This window comes from Musa acuminata, chromosome BXJ2-4 (genome assembly GCF_036884655.1).
Source record: "Musa acuminata AAA Group cultivar baxijiao chromosome BXJ2-4, Cavendish_Baxijiao_AAA, whole genome shotgun sequence".
In the NCBI taxonomy this organism is placed as follows: Eukaryota; Viridiplantae; Streptophyta; class Magnoliopsida; order Zingiberales; family Musaceae; genus Musa; species Musa acuminata.
In genome coordinates this window covers 8,577,416-8,595,750 of record NC_088341.1, presented here as the reverse complement: position 1 = coordinate 8,595,750, position 18,335 = coordinate 8,577,416, and the positions used below count along the sequence as shown (strand labels likewise).

The window sequence follows — 18,335 nt, the reverse complement described above, 5'->3', positions numbered from 1 at the left end:
CGGAGCTCCCTTCTCTCCACCCGAGGAGGTGAGGATGATCGTCATCGTCTTTTTTTCTTGGAGTGAAGGGATCTCTAGAGACATGTCTGAAATGATTGGCAAGTTCTTTGATTGCTCCAAAATGTGCAGAAATCGATAATGTGCCAAACAAGATCAGACAGTTCTGCATGAACACTTCAAAAGTGTCAAACAACCTCGTAAAAATTCACCTCTTCAAAAATATAGTTTCCTGTTTCATACTCTCTTCATAATCTTCAAAAGAAAATATATATTACGATAGTCATTATTGAAGAATGAAAGAGGGTATATGAAGCTCTTGTTCGTTAATACGATAATTTTATCTTTAAATATTTAAAGAGATTATTTTCATGACTCGAATCTTGATTTCTTATGTCAAAAAAACAATCTTACCATTTTACCTTCTCACATATTTGTAAATATTAAAAAAATATATGTTTATAAATATAATAATGAAATCCCTGGATTTTAATATAAAAGTAAATTATGCTTCAAATGCATTTTTCTTCCAAATGTATTTTATATTTTTTATATTTATTTTATTCAAACTAATCAGAATTAATTATGCTTAGTAAATAATTAATTTAATTATGTACGAGGAATGTTAATGGAATATTCCAGTTCAAAAGAGTAAATAATTAATGTAATTCTGTATGGGTACACAGTGCATGAACTTGTTCATAAGATCCCTATGATAAAGATCTCTTATAAGTATGTTTTCATGATTTGATTAAGTATGTTATCAACTTCTATACATACATTTCAGAGTCATTAGCAAACCATTTTGGACATATCTTGGAAGATCGCTTCACTCCACATAATAAGAGTTATGCTTTGATCTCGAAGGCACAAATTCATCCTGAGGGCTTGCGTCGAAGCAGAGGAGGCAGCTTGAGCGGGCAACCGAGAAGGCAGGTGGACTCTCGAGGCATTGCTAATTCACAATGGCTAACTCACGGTCATCCTAAGGTGCGACTTATCAGTTGGGGAAAGTTCGGAATCATTCCGAGGTACAACTTGACCTTTTAAAGATGCTTAATGTCACTCCAAGACGCTTCTTGGTCACGCTCGGGTCTTGTACAAGTGGTCAATATCGAGAGAATGTCTCGATCCGATCCATTCGACGCTCCAGTCAGTAATTTAAGAGGGTCTAATAGGACTCAAAAGAGTTGAGGTAGAGTCTGTCTACCCTCGTTTAGCATGGGGGCTCGGGTTTTATATATGAGCGATCGATAACGTAAAGATGACGATAAGTTAAGATATTCTTTACCCTGTTAGAGGGTCATTGATAATAGTAACTGACGAGTGCATCCTCTAAAGGATGACATTAAGATATGATACCAATGATGATATGATTTGTTAAGGCTCTTAGTTTGTCGCAAGACATGACATAAAATATATATTAGGATAGATATATTGAAGAAATAAAAGAGGCATATTTAATATATGAGGCTCTCACTAGCTTATCAAAGGAGAATCAATATATCTAATTTTATTTTTAAATATTTAAAAATATTATTTTCTTAATTCGAATTTTTATTTTTTTAGGTTATAAAAAAATAATCTTATTGTTGTGTCAAGGTCTATCTTCACATATTTATAAAGATTAAAAAATACATTATAAATATAATAATAAAATCCAAATGCATTTATTATATTATTTATCTTTATTTTATTCAAACATATCATAATCAATTATGCTTAATAAATAATTAATTTAATTCTTTATGAGGAATGCTAATGGAATATTCTCTTTCAAAGGAGCAAATATGATATTTTAATAGTGTTTGAGGGTATACATGTAAAAGTACTCAACAACACAGCCGTAGAAAGTACTCTCCCTCCTTCGGTGCTTCGGAACTGATCTCGGGGAAGAGCGATCGATGGCGACGGGAAGCGTCCAAAAGAAATGGCCGTCACCGAAGCGGAGTAGAAAGTGCTCCTCAACTCCCGTTTCACGGGCATCCCCTTCCCTCCCTCCCTCCTTTCCCTCATCCTCCTCTCCTCCACAAGTTCCAACGTTCCCCTCCCCCCATCCCTTACCTGTTCTCCCTCTTTTAATATCTTTTCCGAGGAAGAAGAGGAGGAGGTCCACGGAATGATGGAGTCCGGGTCCGCCGCCGCCGGCGGGGATGGTCACATCAAGGGCGTCCAGACGCACGGCGGGCGATACGTGAGGTACAATGTGTACGGGAACCTCTTCGAGGTCACCGCCAAGTACGTCCCCCCTCTTCGCCGCATCGGCCGCGGCGCTAGCGGCATCGTCTGGTGAGCCAGAAAGCTCCCGCTTTTATGGTTTCCGAGTTGTTTTTAGTTCCGGTTGATAAGTTTGTGATGAAGATGTTGTCGAGTTCCGGTTGGGTCTTCCTTCCCTTCGCGTTTGCTCTACGTTTGAGTTGGAGTTATACAAGAAAAAAGGAAGGTAAGGATTCCATCGGAGTGACTTTTCACGGAGTGATATTGAGTTCCGAGTTGGTATCATGGTTCAGATAGATCCAAAGAGATCTTGAAGCAGAATTGCTTGTAGAAGAGAGATGGACGCTTTGAAATTTTATCCTTCAAAGAAAATATTTGAAAGAAAAAAGTATGATTAGCTATAAGGTGATTGTTTAAACGTTCTCCTCCGCATGAATCCTTGTCAGCACTGATATGGGATAACCTAAATTATGGGGGTACGCCTTTTAGTATCCTAACCATTACTCCAATGGTGGTTGCATGTCATCTCTGTCATCCAGCTAGTGATTTAGCTTTGGTGCATTTAATTGATTTTTGTTTATAGTTGATTTTGGTTCTGATTCTTTTCATTTTTAATTACGCATAGGAAGTTGGGCTGATTATCTTTGTGCTTTTCCGAAGTTATTGCAGAAATGTTTAATGTTGTTTTCTTGCTAACTAAATAGCATATCAATATCTTTTCCTAAGATATTGAAAAGATGGGAAAAAAAAGATATTATGGATGCCTTTTCAAAGAAAAGGGTTTCTTCATTCACCATGATGATGTCTTTTGCATAACTACCTTCTTCGTTCAACTTTGAGAGTCAGGATGCAATCATGAAATAGTTTTGTTTTCTCTCTTCACTTTATTAGCACAGGATAATTTTATCTTCTTTGCTGCAAAGTTTGTTAGCTTAATTTGTCTAATCAATTTTTGGGAATATCAAGATTAATAAGGTGTTACTTCTCTACCTTTACTTTAGTGCTGCAGTGAATTCTCGGACCCATGAAGTGGTTGCAATAAAGAAGATCAGCAATGCATTTGATAATATAATTGATGCCAAAAGGACTTTAAGAGAAATAAAGCTTCTTTGTCACATGAATCATGAGAATGTAAGTTTGGTGTGAAACAGACATTACTCCTACTTCTATCAGCTTCTCTCAGGTTGTTTCTAGTTGTTGTTATCATTCAATTAATTTGCAAGTAAAACAGGTCTTCTGAAGATCTCATGTTGGATAACCCTGCCCTTCATAATCATTGTCCAATATTGAAATGCTTTACTTCCCCACCCAAGGGAAAGTCATTAGAAGCAGCCTTTGACTTGATGTTTCTTATGTGATCTTGATCTCTTAGGAATAATTTCTGGCCAGATGTTTCTTAAGCACTTAAACAGGTATCATTATCATTAACATAAATCTTGTGCTGATGAGTTTGGTTATGATGTTTGTTGTAGGTACTATAAAGCTCCACTATTTTTGTGTCATACTATCCTTTGTTCAAGTCCTAATGAATTGCCACCGATGAAGCCTTTGAATACAAAATTTGGTTTGGTTCGTTTATGAAACTTTAAGTCCCACAGGATGTTCCATTTTCCAAATCACAGTGACTAAAATATTAAAAATATGGGGATGTAGCATAGAGCCTTCGAGCTGTGATCTTGGTTTAGGAAATTCTCTTGTTTAAAAGAAACATCAAAGTAAAGGCATTAAAGCAAGGGGATGCACCGATGTGCTCTGGCTGTCGTGGTCTATCTGATCTGCTCTGAAAGAAATGCTTGTTTCTCCAACTGGAGAAGTAGATGAGGCATGTTCTTAAGTCATTAATGTGGTGGAAGTGAAGTTTGGTAGGAAGTCTAATATGAATCAGGAAGAAGACAATCATCTTCAATAATTGGAATCTGTTCAATGTAACAGGTTGAACTTTGAGCCATGTCATTGTAAAGCTTTGGAGTCTATCTATTTGAAGCTCTAGTGCAGATGGCATGTTAACCTTAAGCGTGCATCATTGTAAACTATGAAGTCTTTCTGCTTGAAGCTTATTACTTCTCTGTTCTCAGTGGGAACTTAGCTACTTTTGATTACTCCTGATTGGTGGCTTTAGTTGGTAGTCAGAGGTACCATCAACTGTATGTTGAGTCTCAAAGTTCTTTTTGTATTTTGACTTTGGGCTATATGTAATATTCATGCTTTATCAATATAAATTCAGTTATTGAAATTTTGATTAATAACTAAAAAGGAAATTGTGTGGAATATTTATTTTTATTGATTTTCGTATATTTAATCTGGCAGCTTTCACAAAGGAAATATTCAAGAAAGGAACATTTGATCCCTAATGTTTTGTTTCAACAAGTGCGTATTTGGTATTATTATTTGCTACTTTAGTTTGGTTAATTACTCTTATACTTTGCAAAATTTGGATTTGATCTATGGTTCATTTTCATAGTTTGATAAGGTTTTAGTTAAGTTATTTTAATATGGAGTTAATTATTCCTTACGAGGTTCTTCATCTTTTCAGAACATATGTACTTAATTGTTTTGAGCCAACATATATATCTAATTGTTGAAGCTTTAAACATTCAGCCTTACCTTTGTAGTATTTGCACACTGTGATAACTATTCTCCAGTACAGGTTATTGCAATAAAGGACATCATACGCCCTCCAAACAGGGAAAATTTCAATGATGTCTACATTGTTTACGAGTTAATGGATACTGATCTTCATCACATAATACACTCCAACCAGCCATTGACAGACAACCATTGCCAGGTTTGATGCTAGCAATTTCTTTGGATTACAACCCACCTGGAAGACGAATGAAGTCCTTCATGAGTTTTATATAATATTATCAAACCTACATGAGTTTTATTGTGAAGCTCTAAAGATCATTTATGAATTTGAAGAATGCCTTGTTTGCTTGTTGATATATCTTCGAGCGAGTATTTAAACGTAGATTTTTTAAAAATGATGTATTGTGTTCTTGAATGCCCTAACTTCTACATTTGGACACTTATGTGTAAATTTTCACTCTCCATTACTTGTAATCTCATTTTTTGTGAATTTTCTCCATTTGCTCATTGAGCGCTTTACTTTCAAAAGTTTATATGTGATTATTGCAAAACTTTAAGATTTGTGCAAAGTACAGATCTCAAGAACTTCTAAGTTAACTGGAGTGTCAAATGAAACCCACGTAAAAGGAAAAAGAAATTGTTGTAGTAACATCAAAACAATTACTGAATAAAGAATTGCACAAGCTCAATAAACTTAGTTATATTCAGATGTTATTATGAAAAGAATATGAAAATTAAAGTAATGATTTGATCATGTAGGTTGAGACAAACCTTTTATTGTAAATTTTAGCTAAATCACACAACTTCCCATATGAACTATGGATCAAGTGCATATCAGATGGTAACCTCCACACCAAAATGATGTGTTTCATATATGTTCTCTAAAGCTGCTTTGTTGTTTCAAATGTCTTCTGTTCTTACTCATAGAAGACTGTTTGAAAAGGTCAAGCAAAAACAAGGCATTTTGACCAATAATGGGATGCTAAATATTTGTGAAATTGAAAGATACAAACTTCTTTTGGTTCTCTTGAATGCTCCAAAACTATTGGTGAAGATAATAATAAATTGGAAACGACAATATATATCATGTTAAATGTCCATCTGCAGTTTTCGAAGATGTCACCTGAACCTTTATAATCTTCTTCTTTCTACTGCATTCCGAAAAGCTTTTTACTGTATGTTCAGCTACTTATTTCTAACTAAAATATCAGCCTTTCAAATTCAGTTATTCACATGGTCAATCTTTCTTGATTATTGACATATTAGTTCTTAGCAGATCTTGTTGCAAATTTAGGGTTCTAGCCTTCTAGGCTCCAGATGTTAGGCTTTGTTTTTTTTTTCCCCTCCAAATGCTGATTGCCATATTGAATATAAGTTGCTAATATAGGCTTCAGTTATTTATCTTTTCAGTTGTTGCTGTTAAGTAGATTTTCTGCAATACCAAAGGCACCTTAGTTTTTTTGTCTTGCTGCATGATAGTTTGGTGTATCACAAGGATTTGTTTACCTAATATCTTTGAATTCTGGCTTGCATGATATTCAATTATTCTTGGCAGTTCTTTCTGTATCAATTACTTCGAGGGCTGAAATATGTGCACTCAGCCAATGTCCTGCATCGTGATCTTAAGCCCAGCAATTTGCTGATAAACGCAAATTGTGACCTTAAGATTGGAGATTTTGGATTGGCAAGGACGACTTCTGAGACAGATTTCATGACTGAATATGTTGTCCCACGTTGGTATCGAGCACCGGAACTACTCCTTAATTGTTCGGAGTACACTGCTGCTATTGACATCTGGTCAGTAGGATGCATATTTGGCGAAATTGTTACCAAGGAACCATTATTTCCTGGTAAAGACTATGTCCATCAGTTAAGGCTGATAACTGAGGTACAAGTTTAAGTGCATTCCATGATCAAATATATATTATACTATGATTACTTGCATATGAAATTACCTGTTATAATTGTATTGTTAATGTCAAACAACTTCAATCTTATTACACCTAATGCTTTACACTGTTAAAAATCATGATTCTTTTTGGTATTTATCTTTTATCCTTGCTATGTTTTAATCATTGTTAATGTCTTCTTAATGCACTATACAAAGTAGTCTATCTGATGTACAACAGTGTCTTGACTTCATATAAACTACTTTAATGATGATTAAGTGATCACTAAACATTACTTTGTGTGTTCTATGATTAGTTGTAACTCATTAGTCCTTTACTTCTGTGGTCTTGTTTCTTGGCAATTCTCCATGTACAACAGTGTCTGTTGTTTGCACATTTCATGTACTTAATATAACTTGTAGAATGCAAAATGTAGTGAGTGGTGACATTCCAATTTCTACCTTAAAATGTTTGATCGTGTTGTTCATGATTGAGCTACATTTTGATTATTATCTATTTTCTGTGGCTAAAACTTATGTCATAGTCATAGAAGGGGCATTGTAACATTTAAGAGTAAGGTCAAAAACCATTATTAGTAACCAAAAATACAACTCTCAGGTGCATATGCCTTCTTGTTCTGTTGAACCTGTGCACCTAACATGCCAATCATTTGCAACATATGTATGGTGAAATCTCTACCAATGCAGCATGCCAGTATATGGATTGTTACCAAGGTATGACAAACCTACCAGTCTTTTCGGACGTCAATACAAGATCTCCCTTCTGATGTGAGGGAGTGCTCATGACACCCTTGACAAACATAATTAACTCGTACAGCACCAGCCTGTGCCATACTGTTACATACTGGTCCACTGTGGCACTGATATATGAAATAGCAATCCTTGGTCTGTTTTTTATGTAAAGAATATCCAATATCCATAATAGCTACCTGACTAGCAACTATGCTAATGCACATAAACATATACTCATTCATTCCACCACAGTTGAAATTTTTGGTGATACTGGTGGTGCAATTGAATTTATTGCTGACACAACTGTATAATGTATCAAAACCGTTGTTTGTACTTCAATCACTTTAATTGTTTAAATATCTATACTCTTTGGCCTAACATAAATCAATGATTTGAGAAAATTCACTTTCTTTTGCAGTTAAAAGACTTCTTCTTGTAGCTAATAAACTGACATTTCATTTAATTCTTCACTCTGGGAAGCTAATAGGTTCACCTGATGACTCAAGCCTCGGATTTCTCCGAAGTGACAATGCCCGAAGATACATGAGACAACTTCCTCAATACCCAAAGCAACAATTTCATGCTAGGTTTCACACCATGTCTAACGAAGCCACTGATTTGCTAGAAAAAATGCTTGTTTTTGATCCAAACAAGCGAATTACTGGTATATCAAGTCTTCTAATGTTTCTTGATACAGCTTTAGGCAGCTGCTGTCATCTTATTTTTTCAAGAAAACAATCATGTTTATTTTTTTGTGGCAGTTGATCAAGCTCTGCACCACCCATACTTGGCTTCTCTTCATGAAATTAATGATGAACCTGTTTGCTCGACTCCATTCAGTTTCGATTTTGAACATCCATCACATACTGAAGAAGATATCAAAGAACTCATTTGGAGGGAATCACTGAAATTCAACCCAGATCCAGTAGTGCACTAGGATATGTTCTCTATTTGCTGTTGGAATATGTGGTTGACATTAATCTCCAATTTGAAGCCTCCTAAAGCTGGTGAAGGTTAATTTGGTAGTCGTCGAAGCTCTTCAAATCTTCACCTGAAGTAGATTCATATTGATAACTCCTCAAAAACAGTGCTTTAAGTGACTACTCAGTAAGTGTGATCCTTGAGAAGTTTATACTGTTTGCATGGCAGAATATTTCATGTCTCTTTTTCCTCTGTCAGCTTCATCTATTTCCCTTGAATCTAATTTGAAAACACTGATATGTAGCACATCTTTCATCTTTAACTGTCATAGCACTCTTCTTATAGCTCCATTGCTTGATCTCTAATTATTGACTGAACATAAGTACTAATGATTCAACTCAAGACATGATGATAGAACATGCTTTTAACTAGTATTGATTGGCAGGATATCATTTCTTAGCTGCATTTATATTTCCATGAATCTAAATTATCTTCCTGTCATCTTTGTGTCCCATGTGAAATGCATGGATACATAAATGAGTCGCAATGCCATAAATTTCTTTGGCAGCCAAAGCCTACATAGGCCACATCCCAAGTTTGTTTTCCTTAGCTGAACTCCGCAAATGATCTCAAGAACTTCTACCAATATTTCATCCTCCAATTCGTGTACCTTTTCTTGGTGTCAAATAATGTATACAAATTCAAGTAAATATTATTGCCTTGAGATCCAAATTCCTTTCCATGTTCATTGTTTTCTTCAATTCTCATATTTCTTTCTTCTTTGTTATAAGCATAATAAAAGTGTAAAGCATATACCCAAAATCTTATACATATAACATTAGAATATATAAATTTGGTCACTAAATCATATTTTGCATATGCTTTTATTCTCCTCTTTCTTTACCATGCTAATAATTAGTGAGAATATCTAAACATATATTTAAATGTAAAAAAGATACTCCCACACTCAGTATGTGAACACTAGACTCGCTATTTGTGTATATGAACTGTTCAATGCCTCTCTCCCCGTAGAACACCTGCACGCCTTCCCCGAAAGAAGAGGTCTCCACCACTGTGATTCATAAGCAGCCTTCTGCTCTCTGTGCGCCGCCCCCGCCCCCCCCCATGAGCCCCGCCATGAAGCCACTTCTCTACCTCTACCTCGCCATCTTCCTCTCCGCCCCGTATGCCTTCCCCGCCGCCGTCCAGCAGCAGACGTGCGGCAGCCCCGCCACCGTCGAGGACGCCTGCAAGGCCGTCGTCGACACCCAGCCGGCCGTCGGCTACGACTTCTGCGTCTCGTCCCTCGGCGCCGCGACGTCGCTGGTCAAGCCCACCGACCTGCACGAGCTGGCGACCACCGCGGCGAAGCTGGCCATCTCCCACGCGACAGCCACCGAGTCCAAGATCGAGGAGCTGATGGACCTGGAGAACGACGCCACCGTGAAGTCCTGCTTCAACACCTGCCTGGACGTGTACACTGACGCGGCCGACCGCTTGAGGGACGCCCTCGACAACCTCTCCGCCCGGCTCTACCAGAAAGCGATGGCGCAGCTCGACGGCGCCATGGACGCGGCGGACAAGTGCGAGGAGGCATTCAAGGAATCCAAGGGATCGTTTCCTTTGGCGTCCATGGACAAAGACTTCAGCAGGTTGGCGAGCATTGCCCATGGCATCATCGTCTCCATCGAGTGATCCTCTACTTGCAGTCGTTCACGTGTTTGATCTGCCCCTCTTTTTCCTTTCTTTTTTCTGTTTATTTAAGGGTGTAAGAGAGTAAGAGTTCATGTTTTCTAGCAATATTGATGCAGTTCGTTTAGCAAGCTTCATTAAACTTTCGAGACTTCCTTTAATCTTGTGGAGTGTGATGTTCTAAAACCTACGTTAATTCATGAAAATAATCATTAAAGCCACAGTAAAGTACATCGATCACAGCATCAATTTTTTTAGGCTCAAGAACAATGTATCAATTAGTGAAACAAAAGAACAATATGATCAATAATTGAAAGAAAATAAAGATACCACATCATGATAATGGATCATTGTTTCTTCCTTATCAAATTAGCGAGACAAGTGTCCCTCGAAGATATATTATATTTATATTATATTTTATATATATATACAGATTTTTCGGTTATTTGGTTTGACCGGTTCATATTTGCGCGACTTGCCTCTGAGGACGAACAACACGGGCCCCATGGTGGGACCCGGTTGGGCTGCGGACGAGCGAGGGGCAACTTTTGAGTATGGTCTCCTCATCAGGTAATACTGACCGTTCGATCGAGATCGAAGCGCCGTTGATCGTTTCCGAACCTTGATACTCAGAAGCTTTTTTGGCTCGTCTCGTGGCTTCCTTGGCCACCCTCTCTGCCTATAAATAAGCCGTGATCCCGATTTCCCTCCTCCAAGGCTTGTTTCCTTGCAACCGAGAGAATAGAAGCGTGGAGGAGAAGGGAGAGGCGTCGGAATCGAAGCTGTCGGTCTCAGGTATCGGATCTCGTTCTCTTCTCACCTCCCCCTCCTGCCTCCCTCACCGGATCTGATGCGTTGATGCGATTCCCTCCTGCTTTTCCTCATGCTTCGATTCCGTCGCGGAGCATCAGATCATGTGGTTTAATATGCTTTGATCTGGCGAATTTGGTGTACGGATCTGTGGGTTTCTACGATTTCTTTTCTTGGTACGCGTTCTTGCGTTCAGTTGAAGCATAGATCTTCTCCGGTTCTTGTTTATTCTCTGGTGGGATTTAGGTGTTAGATGGAACCAGGGTTTTGCTTCGTTTCTTGAGGTAGATGGTGGAATTAGTGTTGTCGAATGAATGACCGTTCTTTCTGGTTTTTGGATCTGCCTCTCTGTGCGTTGCAGTTTACTTCTGTTCTGTTTGTGTTGTGTGGAGTAACGGATATACGTGGATTAGACCCGTTATAGAGATGCATTTGACTTGACATGGCATAACTCGTATTCTGCTAAGATCAATAAAACTGCTCATTCATTTGAAGCTGATGACTTCCTTTGATTGCAATTTGCTACCTCTCTTTGTATTGATTAGTAGAGTTTCGTGGTCCTGAAGTTTCCAACGTGATCTCATTTTGGAAAAACCTTTCCAATATACTGCTGTGTTTATGTATCTTGGTTGGCATGCACTTGATATATGCTGAAACAATTTGAACGACTGCCCTTGCAGACGTCACAACTTGAAAGTTAAATTGCGTTCATGGGCACCATGGTAGATTCAACCAAGGTATACTCCTTTCTGGTCTCGATGCATAATTGTATGGAGTTATTTTATTTGAAAGAGATTATCTTGCTGGTCATCGAAGCTCTACTTATTTATTCCGCTGGGAACTTCTCTTGTGTTCCTTTGTTGGCATTATCAGTACCCTTTGAAATAGACCTTCTGTTAGCATTTTTCCCTTATATTCATAATGCTCTTGTTGAAGATGGTATATAAAGTTTGAATAATCACTTTATCTATGTTTTCTCTTTGGAATTTCTTTCCTTATTTTTTTTCGTAGAAGTTCACTTTCTTTAAGGTGATATCAAGGACAATACTTAGCTGTTTGAATGCAGGATGTTAATGGGAGCTTCCCAGGTGACAACAAGATCATTGTTGTTTTTGTGTTAGGTAAGACTTTCTTGCTTGAAAAAAAATGATTTGAATTCTTTGACCAATGTTAAATTTTCCAAGAAATTCATCGCTTAGTCCAATTATTGTCTTTGTAATTGTCCATAATTCTGGCAAGTTTCTAATGCTGTCATCATCAGGCAGTGAAAATTATGAGCATTTTGTTTAGTAAATCTTTGTTATTGAACTTACAATCCATCATTCCTTCTGAATGGTACTACTGCTTGTATCCTAATTCCCATTTTTACAGAAATTCAAATGGCAATCTAATGCTAAATAACAAGAGACATATTCATGTGTTAGGAATACTTGACACAAATCCAGTTTTCTACTTTCACATTCCTTTTTGTTCTTTTGTGAAAAGATGGCATGCAGTTCTGTATGTGCCAGTGTGATTTATGCAATAAATTTTTTACTAGATGACAAGTGATTTTCACAGATGTAGTAAATGACCAAATTTCATATTGTGCTACTTTCTTGCCTCTGCTTTTGTTGGTTGGTTGATGTCTCTCTCGTTTCTCTTGTTGTTTCATTTTCTCTTTTTTTTTTGTGACAGGTGGGCCTGGCAGTGGAAAAGGCACACAGTGCACAAGAATTGTTGAAAACTTTGGTTTTACCCATCTTAGTGCTGGTGATCTTCTGCGTGCAGAAATTAAGTCCGGTTCAGAAAATGGGTATTGAGCAATGTCTTTCTTTGGTTTTAGTATCTAATATTTATGTACTATGCAAGCTTATAGCTCCTATAATTCTATTATCAGGCTTCAACTTTGACGAGGGTAGAATTAGGTGGGACAGATTGTCCTGACTTCATACTTTAGGATCTTACCACTCTGCTACATTAGCAGTCTAGAGTGCCATGAAATTGACTGGGAAGTCACTTGAAATGATTGAACTTTAAGTTGCCTGAAGTTAATAAAGGTGGATATGCAGTTGAAAGCTGTGAGAAATGTAAATGACACATTTTCTATAATTGTTTGAAGAACTTCGAAAAGGTGAGAGGAGAAATAAGGGAAGAATAGAAGAAGAAACTGAGGAGAGTTGACAAGAGAAGGAAGCATGCAGTATGTAGTGACAAGGAATCAATTAGTTATGGAGACCACCATATTGCTGGGTTGAAGAACCATTTTTCAGACCTGTTATGAGGTGGCTAGTGACTTTCTCTCTCAATGGCATTTGAACCAAACTCTGACCTGAGTCGAGGAAAAATTCAGGCAAAGGAAAGAAGACTACCAAGAGTGTGTTTCAAGAAGAGAAGTTAGCCACAGAGGGAGAAGGGAAGGCAACCAAAGGAGAAATTGAGTGAGAGAAAATACTCAGAAATAGTTTGGCTTAGGATGAAGGCATTGGCAGTATCGTGACATAAATAGTTTGAACCTCCAGGTCAGATGTCTTAGTTTGGCCTTCCAATGGTCATCCTCTGTTCCTCTGTTAAACTGAACAAACCTCTCCAGAGCACAGATTTGCTTGGTAGTCCATTACTTATCCTCTCTTTTAAAACTTGATTTCTTTACAACTGGTTGGTATGCTCCATATGGATATGTAAATTAAGCTGAAGTTCTTTGGCATCTTATGCAGTTGGAAATTCTCATTTTTTTTCTTTTAATGCTTTTTGTCCAGCACCATGATCTCTAACATGATAAAGGAAGGCAAAATTGTCCCCTCTGAGGTTACAATTAACCTTTTACAGAAGGCTATGCTTGAAAGCGGAAATGACAAATTTCTTATTGATGGCTTTCCTCGGAATGAAGAGAATCGTGCTGCTTTTGAGAATGTTGTAAGTTAGCAATATGCTGGTAGCTTCATGATTAGCTATAGCTCAATATTGGTTTACATCCACAGTAAAATTGTTTGTTATTACAGACAAAAATTGAGCCAGAATTTGTCCTATTTTTTGATTGCCCTGAGGAAGAGATGGAACGGAGACTTTTAAGTCGAAACCAGGTTCTGTCATCTGTTTTTCGAATTTGATTTTCACACCCACTTAATTTGTGAACCACTAATACTTCTGTATGGTCCAGGGAAGAGATGATGACAACATCGAAACCATAAGGAAGCGTTTTAGAGTGTTTGTGGAATCCAGTTTACCTGTAGTTGAGTATTATGACATGAAGGGCAAGGTTCAAAAGGTATCTACCAGCAGTCCTTCAAAAAATTTGTCAATGCTAGATTTTACCATGTTTTCTTCATTCTACAATAAAAGTTCAGAGTTGTTTGATTTTTGACTCAAAGTACCAACTTCTCTGATATTAGTGGTGGCACTGTAAGTAATTTTTACTTTCTGAGTTAGTTGATTATTGCTCGTCTGAGTATTCTCGGTTTCCTACAGGGTGTAGATAAGAAATCCAGTGCTAGGGCGGTACTATCTTATGATCTTGTAATTTTCTTCTAGGCTTGTTCTAACCTAGTCCACCTATTTGCAGAGGATAAGAAATTCTGTGCCTTCAAGCTGTGCCCCCCTCCTTTTCTGCCCACACCCACTGCACCCCCCCCCCCACCCCCCCAATACACACACACATCTCTGAGAGAGAGAGAGAGAGAGAGAGATGAGTAAAGTATCAAGAGAATCTACTAACTATACTTTTAGATAACATCTGATGTTGATAATTATGAATTAACTTTTTTTACTTTCCCATAAACCAATGTGGATGTGCAGTAAGGCTTCATGAGAAAATTGAGAAATTACTAATTGTTGTCTGGATACATTACAGGTTGATGCTCTGAAGCCTATTGATGAGGTTTTTGAATCTGTAAAGGCTATTTTTGCCCCTTTCCATACCAAAGTAAGATCTTCATTTATATGATGGATGTTTTCAAGATTCATCTAGATGTACAAGCACAATATTTTATTAGCAAATTGCTTCAGCAAAATATAAGTTGAATGGTGTGCACACTACACAATTTTATTATTTTATAGTCAATTCATTTGCATGTGATGAGAAGTTGATGAACACTTCTGAAACCTGGGGTATGCCTGAAGCTGCATAAGCCAGCTTATGTGCCCGTTTATGAAGTCAGACATACATTGATGCTTTGTTTTTTGTTGGCATGCATTTGCAGGTTGAATAGAGCAGTTTCTGACGATAATAAACTACATTATATACAAGGTAACATTATTCTAGGATGCTACTTTTTTGGATAACATTGTTGATAAAACTTATAACCAACTTCATTAAAAATATCAATCATGCTATGGTTGTGTATAGATATTTTTAGTTCCTTGGACACAATTATTTTACATTTTTATACACTGTCAGTAATTTCTTTTACCAAGAAGTCTTTATCGGGGTAAGGCACAAACTTTTAGATTGGATTTTCTACTTTCTAATAAGGTAACAATCATTGTCCTTCGTCACATATTGGTTAAAGGATAAGGTACAATGGTAGTTGAAAAACAATGTATCTTGCCAGTCATACCATCCTGTGCAGGAATGGTAGTTGAAAATCACTATCCTCAGTTACATACTGTGCAGGAACACCACTGTTCAGCACTGGTCTGAGGCTGGTCGGTCTGGATCATGCTGCATAGTAGGTGTTATTTTCTATCTGCTTTTTTTCCTCTCATTTTGGTACCCTTGCTTTCTCTTGTTTCTGACTTCTAGTTAATAGTTTGATTCTTTGCTTTCTAATAAAGTAACAATCACTATCTTTAGTCACATCCTAGTTAATGAATAAGGTATAATGGTAGTTGAAGAACAAGTCTTGCCACTCATACCATTCTGTGCAGGAATGGTAGTCAAAAAATCACTATCCTTAGTCGCAAACTAAGCAGGAACACTGCTCTTCTGTACTGTGTTGCTGATATGTACTGGTTTGAGGCTAGTTGGTCTGGATCATGCTGCATAGTAGGTGTTATTTTCTATCTACGTTCTTGCCTCTCACGTTGGTCCCTTCTTTACCTTCTCTTGTTTCTGATTTCTAGTTAATAGTTTGATTTTTCTCTTTCTAATAAAGTAACAACAACTATCCTTAGTCACATTCTAGTTAAAGGATAAGGTACAATGGTGGTTGGGTCTTGCCAGTCAATACCATTCCGTGCAGGAATTGTAGTTGCAAAATCACTTTCCGAGTCACAAATTGTGCAGGAACACTGCTGTTCTTACTGTGTTGCTGATATGCACTGGTTTGAGGCTGGTTGGCATGGATCATGCTGCATAGTAGGTGTTATTTTCTATCTACTTTGACTCCTCTCACTTTGGTGCCCTTCTTTGCCTCTTCTTGTTTCTGATTTCTAGTTAATTGTTTGTTTCTTGCTTTCTAATAAAGTAACAATCACTATCCTTAGTCGCATCCTAGTTGAGGGATAACGTAAGTAGTTAAAAAACAAAGGCTCTTGCCGGATACCATTTGACAGAAAGATGGATTCAGACTATTGTTTTCTAATCGTTGCCGTCTCTGTTCAAAATGTTGCTAGTGTGAATGTAGATATTGACTACAACTGTTGTCTGGATTAGTCAATTGCTGTATCGTTCTCTTAACCAAGCATTCCTCGTTGAGGGACAGGGTGAAATCAAGGTTATCACATGATGGAATCTAACGAAATTTTCAAACATCTTCATCTTGCTTGGGGAGGAACAAGTCCAATGGCATGTTTAAGGAATGGAGACCCTGCATACAAACTGAAAGGATACATGTTGTATTGACATGAATATTGAATTATTAATGACCATTTTGGGTTGATGGTCCCCTAGTTGAGCATGTAAATTCCTCTAAAACAAAATAATGATATTCTCCATGGGCTCTAAATGCTTCTATAGTGAAAACATTCGATGATACAATAATGTGTTTTATTTACCATTTAGCATCTCAAAGGTAATGGGATTGGACCGTCCGTCATGTTTCCAACATGTCAAGATCATCAACAAATGCTGTGTGTATCAGTATATGAGATTTACAATACTTTAGGGTCATCTGTTTGTTGATACCTCCAGAAAGTTACAAGTGTTTGGTTTAGTAATTGCAGATTATAAGTCATGATATAGATCCTTATCCAAAGAGGTTGATAAATTGTCTAGCAATGCTAAACAGCAGATGTAGAAGAAAAATATTTTGTTTTCACATGCTCTTAGGCTACTAAACGTTATCAAGCTTAGTTTTAGTTTCAATATTTTCTTACTGATAAGCATTCACCTGTTCCAACACAGTTGATTACGGAGTATTTCACACATTTGGCAGCTCAAAGTTTATTCGGGTTATCCAAGTTGCTTCTATGTTTAGGTTCACTATATTGGCTATTTTGGGCATGCTATGATCTCTAGTTCTCTACTATCTTCCTAGCACTAGACAATCTCATATTATAAAAATAACCTTGCTCTATCTAAAGATGAGAATGTTTTATTATCTCAGTATTCACGCATTCGGCAGCAATAATATTATTTTCAAATAATTCTGTTCTTGACAGGCATATATTTATTGTACATGTCACTTCCATTCAGATTCTAATTATCAGTTACTTTTTGCAGGTATTGTTGTGCGGCAGAGTCCAGATTTTTTCGTAGCATGATCAGCTTAATTAGGCATGCATACCGGTCATTAAGACTAACTACCCCTCACGTGTTGTTTCTGTTTAACAAGACATGCTCGGAGAATTGAAAAGAGATTATGTCCTATCACTAGAGTTACTTCATCCTCATTGCAGAATGCAGCTGCCCTGCTGCATTCCTTGTAATAAATACTGAACACGCAATTCATTGCTTAGCAGTTTGATTGGCTTTTCTAAATGCACTCACTACTATGCTTCCATTCATTCAGCATTCTTGCTGAGTTGTGACAAGGGAAAAGTCCAGCTGATAAAGTCAGTAAATTTTGTAAGACTAGGAATGGTAGTTCAATTCTTGTACTTGATGTAGATAATTATTCATTTACTCATTTACGGTTGTGCAGTTGGATGATTAGTTTCTAAGGAGTGGTGCATCGAGTGATGTTGGAAGTGGCACAAGATAAGAAGAGGAAGATCAAAATGATATGGGGAAGAAACTGTACACAAATGATCTGCCATTTCAGAGAGAGCAGCGCAGGGGAAACTTTACATTTGTTAGGGTCAAGATTACGAACAGCAGAATGTCAATTCTCTCCCAAAGGTGATTTTAATACTGATATGGGGTTTACTATTGATAAAGGGTTTTGACACGTGGATGATGTACAGACATGTCGATCTACCGATCATTTCGACACAACGGTTAGACTAACACTTCACGACACTACACTTTGTGGAGCTAGAAAAACTCAAAATGATAATAATTAGTTTGATGATCTATTTTTAGATAGTTTTATCTCTGTCGGACAACTACACACAACCTACTACGTTTGTAAGCTTGAAAGGATCGTAAAAATTAATTAAACTTGGGCTACCC

The 18,335-nt window shown here is 37.3% G+C and overlaps 3 protein-coding genes across 9 annotated transcripts; all 3 read left to right on the top strand.

The window, feature by feature from the left end:
- Nucleotides 1-1,857: 1,857 nt before the first annotated feature.
- On the top strand, nt 1,858-8,706 carry LOC135609870 (mitogen-activated protein kinase 2-like). The gene is made up of 6 exons (XM_065103613.1): nt 1,858-2,286; nt 3,216-3,345; nt 4,862-4,999; nt 6,356-6,688; nt 7,922-8,105; nt 8,203-8,706. Exons 1-6 carry the CDS (start codon nt 2,117-2,119, stop codon nt 8,376-8,378), a joined length of 1,131 nt encoding a protein of 376 aa, XP_064959685.1. The 5' UTR covers nt 1,858-2,116; the 3' UTR covers nt 8,379-8,706.
- Nucleotides 8,411-10,181, top strand: LOC103981672 (putative invertase inhibitor). The gene is made up of 2 exons (XM_009398413.3): nt 8,411-8,548; nt 9,395-10,181. The coding sequence occupies exon 2, from the start codon at nt 9,488-9,490 to the stop codon at nt 10,055-10,057; it is 570 nt and encodes a 189-aa protein (XP_009396688.3). The 5' UTR covers nt 8,411-8,548; nt 9,395-9,487; the 3' UTR covers nt 10,058-10,181.
- Nucleotides 10,182-10,745: 564 nt separating this feature from the next.
- Nucleotides 10,746-18,236, top strand: LOC103981207 (UMP-CMP kinase 3). Of its 7 annotated transcripts, none has more exons than XM_009397847.3 (10): nt 10,746-10,849; nt 11,545-11,601; nt 11,931-11,985; nt 12,542-12,659; nt 13,603-13,759; nt 13,846-13,926; nt 14,004-14,111; nt 14,694-14,765; nt 15,043-15,089; nt 17,866-18,236. In XM_009397847.3, the coding sequence occupies exons 2-9, from the start codon at nt 11,575-11,577 to the stop codon at nt 15,049-15,051; spliced, it is 627 nt and encodes a 208-aa protein (XP_009396122.2). In that variant the 5' UTR covers nt 10,746-10,849; nt 11,545-11,574; the 3' UTR covers nt 15,052-15,089; nt 17,866-18,236. The 7 variants fall into 7 exon arrangements, with proteins under 7 accessions (XP_009396122.2, XP_064959682.1, XP_064959681.1 ...); XM_065103610.1 differs by lacking the exon at nt 17,866-18,236 and adding an exon at nt 17,557-17,732; XM_065103609.1 differs by lacking the exon at nt 17,866-18,236 and adding an exon at nt 16,486-17,432.
- Nucleotides 18,237-18,335: the final 99 nt, after the last annotated feature.

Bases quoted from the DNA above. Each gene is read 5' to 3' on its own strand.
- LOC135609870 (XM_065103613.1), top strand. From the start codon at position 2,117: ATGATGGAGTCCGGGTCCGCCGCCGCCGGCGGGGATGGTCACATCAAG. The intron at 2,287-3,215 runs GTGAGCCAGAAA...CCTTTACTTTAG, and splicing joins GGCGCTAGCGGCATCGTCTG to TGCTGCAGTGAATTCTCGGA. The intron at 3,346-4,861 runs GTAAGTTTGGTG...TCTCCAGTACAG, and splicing joins GTCACATGAATCATGAGAAT to GTTATTGCAATAAAGGACAT.
- LOC103981672 (XM_009398413.3), top strand. From the start codon at position 9,488: ATGAGCCCCGCCATGAAGCCACTTCTCTACCTCTACCTCGCCATCTTC.
- LOC103981207 (XM_009397847.3), top strand. From the start codon at position 11,575: ATGGGCACCATGGTAGATTCAACCAAG. The intron at 13,760-13,845 runs GTAAGTTAGCAA...TTGTTATTACAG, and splicing joins GTGCTGCTTTTGAGAATGTT to ACAAAAATTGAGCCAGAATT. The intron at 13,927-14,003 runs GTTCTGTCATCT...TGTATGGTCCAG, and splicing joins GACTTTTAAGTCGAAACCAG to GGAAGAGATGATGACAACAT.